The sequence below is a fragment of the Cyprinodon variegatus genome, unplaced genomic scaffold, assembly GCF_000732505.1.
Source record: "Cyprinodon variegatus isolate N-32 unplaced genomic scaffold, C_variegatus-1.0 Scaffold74, whole genome shotgun sequence".
Lineage (NCBI taxonomy): Eukaryota > Metazoa > Chordata > Actinopteri > Cyprinodontiformes > Cyprinodontidae > Cyprinodon > Cyprinodon variegatus.
Window position 1 is genome coordinate 1,030,255 of NW_015150527.1, and position 7,701 is coordinate 1,037,955.

The 7,701-nt window shown below is 37.2% G+C and overlaps 1 protein-coding gene across 1 annotated transcript in view; it reads left to right on the forward strand.

Moving 5' to 3' along the window:
• rbm20 (RNA binding motif protein 20) overlaps window positions 1-7,463 on the forward strand; it is a 56,975-nt gene extending 49,512 nt beyond the window's left edge. Inside the window, exons 6-12 of the mRNA XM_015372614.1 lie at window positions 822-968; window positions 2,136-2,267; window positions 2,351-2,430; window positions 2,513-3,185; window positions 3,262-3,348; window positions 5,307-5,892; window positions 7,375-7,463. Of these exons, the coding sequence (XP_015228100.1) occupies window positions 822-968; window positions 2,136-2,267; window positions 2,351-2,430; window positions 2,513-3,185; window positions 3,262-3,348; window positions 5,307-5,892; window positions 7,375-7,463 (1,794 nt within the window). The remainder of the gene's footprint in view (window positions 1-821; window positions 969-2,135; window positions 2,268-2,350; window positions 2,431-2,512; window positions 3,186-3,261; window positions 3,349-5,306; window positions 5,893-7,374) is intronic.
• Window positions 7,464-7,701: the final 238 nt, after the last annotated feature.

Sequence of the window (7,701 nt, forward strand, 5' to 3'; positions counted from 1 at the left end):
TGACTAAATGATAAAAAAAAAAAATAGTTATCTTGTAAATCATTATGAAAACATTATGTGGTTCGTTTTGCTTATCTTCTTTAAAGGTTCAGTTCTGGTTCATCTGAAAAGAACTTCTTTCTCTCTATGTTTGGTGCTTTTCCCTCCTGCATGCTTTATGGTAAACTGCAAATAGGACTTGTTACTTTGTTGTTCACTTTGCCGCTCTTCTATTGAGGCCAAAATTGCTGAAAGGTGAGAGCACAGCAAATGCTTGTCCTGTTAACAGGATTTCCCACCTGAGCTGTGGACCTCTGCAGCTCCTCCAGAGCAACCCTTCTCTATATATCTGATTAATGCTCTCCGTTCTCTGGCAGTTAGTTAAGATGAACCTCCAAACCTTGGTAGGTTTGCAGTTGACTGTCAAGCGTGAGAGATGTTGCAGACCTTTCAAGTGACATGTCTCTAAATCCAAACAAGAAACTTTCATTATCACCACAGCACTACTGCCAATGAGCTAATAATAATTGGGATCGTGCTGTATAATGTTGCACATAGTTAGACAGCCAGGTTTACCACACTATGCTTGACTTTTATATCCTGCATTTATATAGACATTAGGCAAGACCGCTTCCATCTGTTAAAACCTTGTCAAAAGTAAGCCAGCTTCTAAAAGCTTTGAAAAAATCAGAAGTAAAAGAAACAATTGCAGCAAAACTCTACAAGAAAGACCAACCCTTGTTATTACAAGTAATTTGTACTGCCAAGCAGCTACAGTATTTGAGATGTTGATCAGATTTTTCCAAATGTTTGAACTATGTCTGTTTGTTTTCTATTTCTAGCCCTTTCCACCAAGAAAAGCCTCTGCAGGCCGAGTTGTTCACATCTGCAACCTGCCTGAGGGCAGCTGTACAGAGAATGACGTCATCAACCTGGGAATACCGTTTGGAAAAGTCACCAACTACATTCTAATGCGCTCCACCCATCAGGTACAAGACCTGCTTTTTTAAAGTGTGTTTATAATTGCCTATATTATGTTGATTCATAATTTTTCACGTTTTAATTTTTTTTTATGGCACATACATTTTCTTATGTTCATTGTTTTAGGTGCAATGCAGATAAATCCATCCCCAAAATTAACTTGTAAATGTCCCAAAATGTGTAAATTCCTGTTGATCTGCTCTGTTTTCTTAATAATACCAGATTTAAAAAAAAAAGAAAGTTAAACCAAAAAATGTACTTTAAACAAGAAATTTGATATGTAATATATAACCTCAGAGGATTTTAATCCATTATGTAAAGGTGAATCCGAAACTCAGGCAGAGAAATAAGTGATTGATTTTAGGCAAAGGAAAGACAATTTTCATTTAAAACATCTTTATTCAGAAACATGTTTTCTATAGACATCGGTCATTTGATGTGGTTTAGAATAAAGAAAACTAATACGTTTAATATCAGAATTTACTCGCAAATACATTGTAATATTAAAATAAATTTCATTAAATAAAGAAAACGTTTATGTTCATAATAGTATGTTTTAGGCATAGTTTGACTTTTAAGAAACTGTCTCCTATTATAGTACATTCTAATACCAAACTTTTATAACACCAGACTCTTCAAGTTTCAAGCCAGTAAACCGATGAAGCCAAAAAATTATTTCTGAATTTTTTTCCTCCAAATTACTTTGGGATCCGTTTTAAATACTCTGCATTTCCTCAGGACTCCTTATTTAATCTTTAAAAGCTTTTGTTGTAAAGTATTTAGCAAATCAGCTAAAGGTTAACAGTTAACAGAAAAATTAAATTTAAAGAATTCATATTAAAATCCCACCTTTGGTTACTTAAAACTGTGGTAAATATGATGTGTTAAGACAATGCGATTAGATATCCTAAAATAAAAAGCCTGAATTAAGTTTCCCACTAAGGATGAAAAATAAGGGGTGATAATATTTTGAAAATATGATAACCTTAAGTAAAAAAGCCATCCAGGGGAAGCACTGCATTACTATGTTTCCAAACAGCTATAAAAACATCTCACAAATGTGATTTTTATTTCCGTTTATAAACAAAAACTATTTTAAACTTTGTATATCCTGTAACTGGCCGATTGTCACTATTGTTGTTTTTCTTAATGGAAGCTCTCTCCTCATTAAACAGGCCTTTCTGGAGATGGCCTATGTTGAGGCAGCTCAGGCCATGGTTCAGTACTATCAACTAAGTCCTGCCACCATTAACAATCAGAAACTCCTCATACGAATGTCTAAGAGATACAAGGAGCTGCAGCTTAAGGTGAATTATATAACATAGAAAGTGTTAATATTTATGGCATGTTAGACAGGTGCTAAGCCTGAATATATGTATATATTTTTCAGAAGCCAGGTAAAGATGTTCAATCAATCATCCAGGATATTACCTCACAGCAGGAAAGGGATAAGATGCAAGAGTTTGAACAGTAAGAAAATGCTTTGTTTTACTTGCATCAATTCTGATGAATTAACATTTAAAAAACATTTAGAGATTTTTTTTTTTTTCAGCTATCTTCCAGACAGAGCACGCTCTCGCAGCCCCATCAGCCGCTCTCTGAGTCCTCATTCCCACAGTCCCAGTTTTACATCATGCAGCTCTGCCCACAGTCCCCCAGTGGCACCATGCAGGGGTCCGGACAAGGGCAGTAATGGCCTAAGCCCTCACCGGGGTTCAAGAGACTGGCCATCCCATATGAGAAGGGGGGAGGAAGAAAGGGAGCGTGATGATCCATGGAGGAATGGTGGAAACATGGGTGACAATCAACCTAATGGGAGGACAGCAGACCGTCGGAGGAACTACCACAAACATCTGGGTCATCCCGGCTTCAGATCTGCAGATGGACATGGAAGTGGTGAAGCACCAAGGAGCGGCAGAGAGTGGCACCAACGGGACAGTCCTCTAGGCTCATCCTTCAGCTCTTACAGGAACATGGAGGATGATTTATTCATGGAGTCATCATACAAGTCAGGTAAACCACCGAGGACATCTCATCATAGACATGACACAAAGTCAAGGCGAAGGGATGGGGACCACTCTGGTCGGTCAAGGCATTCTGAAGTTGAGACAACGGATGGGCCTCGGTGTCGAACACCAGAGGACAAGAGGCAGAGTTCATCTGGAAGAGACAGGAGCAAAAACCCAAGCAAGAGACACACTGAGAAACAGGGGAAAGAAAATGGTGTAAGTACTTATTGCTTTGGCATTGCCTCATAATTGCTTTGCATCTATCAGCTAACAAAGTATTTTCACATTTTAGGACGACAAGTTCAAAGAAAACTCTGTTTTGCCTCAACAAGGGAGCAAGTCAAAAGAGGCTACTGAAAGTGACAAAAACACAGAGACTGTGAGTAAATGCTGAAGTAATTCATAATACTATTGACATGACTGCAATATGTGTTGTAAAATTTAATCTGACTGTGGCTGATAAAAAGTTTGATAAATTCACACTTTGAAATTACTTTGAAATTCTTTTAATATTATTACTATAACAGTTCAGAGCACAAGTAAACATAGGCATCATTAGAAATTGTTTTTTTATGCCTTCTTGAAATGAAACCATAAAAATGGAAAGATGAATTTGGGACACAAGATTAAGTGATCATATGTCTTCTTGAGTACAGTCAATGACAATATTACACACAGGCTTAAATCTATACATATAGTTCCCCCTAATTTTTGGTTAAATGTTTGGAGCATCAGAAAGCTTCTGGCATAATTGTGAAAGTCTGTTTGAATTTTTTTTAGAGGAAATTTTGTAGAATTCATTTAAACTGTTTTAAATCATAGAAAAACATAAGTAATGTGGTTTAGTATCGGACTATTGCAGGAGCCTTAGTCTGCTTTATACATTTAAAAACAGTTTTGATGTTTATTGTCTTATTAGACCTAATAAATTGGAAAATGTTGGTAAATCCATGTGAAAATAAATTAGTAAAATAAATACATTTAGTGGATAGCAAGCGTAGTTTTAGATCTGAGACATCACCATAGGAACTGTCCGTATGATGGTGGTAGCACTATGCTTTGGAGGACTAATTTTAAATTCTTTGATGTCACCCAATACTGAACCCAAACTGAAGCTTGCACACAAATAAGTAAACCAATAGAAAACTGATTGCGAGCACACAGCATTAAAGGTACAGTGGAGGATTTTTGCAAATTTTCGAAAAGACCCACCCTCACTTAAAAAAGTGAACATGGACAAGCCTGTAACCCTGTAAGGGAACACCTATCAAACGTGTGCGAGTACATGTAGGAGCCTATTTCTCCTCGTGCACGCTCTGTTTAAAAGTTGCTGTTTGCATCACTCATACAAGCTTACTTTCCAAAAGAAGATTTGCAATTTTTCCACTATGTCAGCCTCACCACCGGTAAGTGAAAATGGGGACGTGCACATAGTACGGCCTTATGTAAACATATCACCAGAAACATTGACAATTAGGAGGACCACTTATTTCGATGATCCACCCGGAAAAAGAACATCCTCCACTATACCTTTAACTGGCTGAACGATGACCAACACAATAGTCGGCCACTGGCTTACTCTTCCATTAACTCAAAATTAGTTTAAACAAACCAATGTAAAGAGTTGCTATTGTACCAGAAACTTGTTGTAGGCTACAAAAAGCCTATTGTACAGATTCATCTTTTTAAAACAAGTAATAATTTAACTTTATTAATCTCACAATGGAGAAGTTTACGTCTGTATTTAACCCATCCCCTTGGGGAGCAGTGGGCTGCCATTGTGCGGCGCCTGGGGAGCAATCGGGGGTTAAGGGTCTTGCTCAGAGACCCAGAGTGGCAGTCTATGGGAACTGGTTTCGAAGTCACAACCTCAAGATTCCAAGCTTTACGCCCTAACCAGTAGGCCAGCATTCCCCTCCAAGAATAGTTGGGTGCGTGTATCTACATATGTTAGGTCGTACTTATGCGTTCAATCTTGTGTTAATTTGAGTAATTTGTAGTGTTTGAAATAGTAGAAGTGGTTTGTTACGTAATCATTCCCCACAGAAACTTATTTACTTGAAATACATATTTAAAAGTTAAGAGATTTATGTTAATCATGAACAGATGTATTTTAACAGATATGTCATACAATGTACTACATTTTTAAGTGACTTACTTTGGGACCTTTGGATAGACTTTAAAACTGTGTCCCTATCCAGCATTGTTTACGGTCACAATTCGATGAAACTGTGACCAAAATTTCACCAACTTCCTTGTCCATACTCTAACTCTGAAAATGTCTGTATCCTGTTAGGTGATGCAACTGTTAAATATTTTCTTCATCTATATCCTCAGCAGAATGTTGTGGAAAGTGTTGAAGATACAGATGAAGAATGCTGGTACCCGAAAAACATGGAGGAGCTAGTCACTGTCGATGAAGTGGGAGGAGAAGATGATAACATCGTTGAGCCAGATATCTCTGAGCTTGAAGAGTTTACTTCATGCCACAAAAAGCCTACAGTTGAAGAACTAGAAGAGAAGCATGTTTCACCATCAACGCCCCCAACAGAGTTACAGGAGCCAGTTGACCATGCACCTAAACTGGAGGAGTCTTCAGAGGATAAAGGAGTGGAAGCATCAAAAGCTGAAGCAGACAAAGCAGCAGATATAACCCCTTCACCCAGTCTTGACAGCAAGCAAGCAAATTCAGAAACAACCGATCATAAAGTTGCTGACCTCAGCAGCTTCCCCAATGAAGAGTTTAAAGCAGCACTCGAGGAAACTTGCTCAGAGGACACCAAATTCCCCAACAACGAGGCACCAGATGAACCAATGGAAAATCATGTATGTTTAGCAAAGGACAATGAATGCCAGGATGAAAGAGACACCTCAGAAAAAATACCATTGGAAGTTCAACTGCAAGATGCCAATCTAAAAAGAGGTACTTTCCTTCATGTTTTTTTTTTTTTTCTTTAGTGTCTTCCTTTATTGGTTGTGTCAGATTTGACCTGCGTTTTATGCCAAGTTGACACATTTTGAACAATAGTTGATGCTGAGAGCCTTTCAGAAGCTTAATATCAGAAAGCTTTGTCCGTTCTAAGGCCAGTTTTAATGTGTACTTGAGACCTTTGTCCTTTTCTGGAACACCTGACCTGTGTCTGTCCAAAGCAAAGGTTTAACATCAACATAGATTTTTTGCATAATGCAGCCTTTAATCTCCGGAAACATAGAGGCTTCATTCAAAAACTTTATAAGAAGCTAGCCGAAACCTTTTGAAACTCTCAGGGTACTTTCCAAAACACTTAAACGTATGTACAGTAGTACTCTCCAAAACCTCACAGACCTTACCTGGTATTTTACATAACTTTCACAGAATATACCTTGTACTTCCCAAGAATCTTCATTGAGGTATTTTTGGGTAATGGGCTGGATTATGTAAAAGCTTTTATACAAATACAGTGGAACTTTAATGCTTTGAAAAGTTGCTTTAAAGTTCTTTCTTTGAAGTACCAGCTAAAGTTTTTGACACTAGGGACTAGCTCTCTACAGTATTTCAGCCAAAGTTCCATGAAGGTTACCTCACTATACAGATTAATATTTCAATTGCGGCCCCTAAAATCAATATATTTGCATTGTTGTTTTTTTTTTTTGCTTTCTTTTGATTTTCAGTCCATCTTTTAGGTTTTCATGATTTTTTTCTGTTCATGGATGTGAAAGGATCGCGAAGATGTAGCCATTGAAGTCAAGGTTTAAATCAGTTTGACAGACATTGCACACTTCCTAAAAAGAGAGTGAGGGTCAAGGAAAATAAAGTGGTGGATGCAAAGAAACTTTCCTTGTGCTGTTGGGTGGTCATGAAAAAACAGGCTAATCTACCACCTGAACTATGGAGGCTAATGTAAACATCTGATCTGAATCCCACTGAAAACATTTCAGAATGGATGGAAAAGGAGGTTCTTAGCGAAACATTTTTTAACACATGGAGGAACAACTTGCTCCAATAAGTTGCTAAAACTTTTCTGAGCAAAAAAAACATACAAGATTTTTCTTCCTCTTGTATGTTTTTTGTGCTTTGAAGCTAATCTCTCATCTTACAAGAGAGTAAATGTGAATGCTTCTAACTCTTGGTCTTAAGATTTTAATCAGCGAAATTTTACACTTGAGACATATGTGTGAATAAGAGAACACCCATAAAAATATTTGCAGAGTTCTTCCTTAACAAAATAACCAAAGCACAGAAATTACCTGTTCAAAAAATTCCTTAAATATCAGTAACAGTTTTATGTAACAGACCTGAGGAATTTTCCTCTCTTCACATCTCTTGGAGGGAAAAAATATCCAGAAAGAACAAAATTCTGTGAATAACTAACCAAAAAGAAGCTCCTTTTCTATTACTTTCCTAATATATAAATGTATTTCACAGAAATAGAAGCTCCCTCACCGTCTCTGCATCAAGACAAAGCTGTCAGTGAACTCAGCATACCTTTGGGTAAGTACATTATAACACATTAACATCAATTTTATTAACATGAATAGAAAACATGAAAAAAACTTTTGCCATCTGGTCAGTTATATGATGCCATCTCAGCAGAAGCTAAATCGGTACAGTTTCATATTTGACAGGGTGGAACATTTATACATAGTTATGTCTGTGAGGTTCCACGCATTTTAAATGAAAGTCAAAACTCTTGTCTGTTGTTTGAGGTCTGACTTGATTCTCATGCACTGCCACTTGGGAAAAGCCTAAACT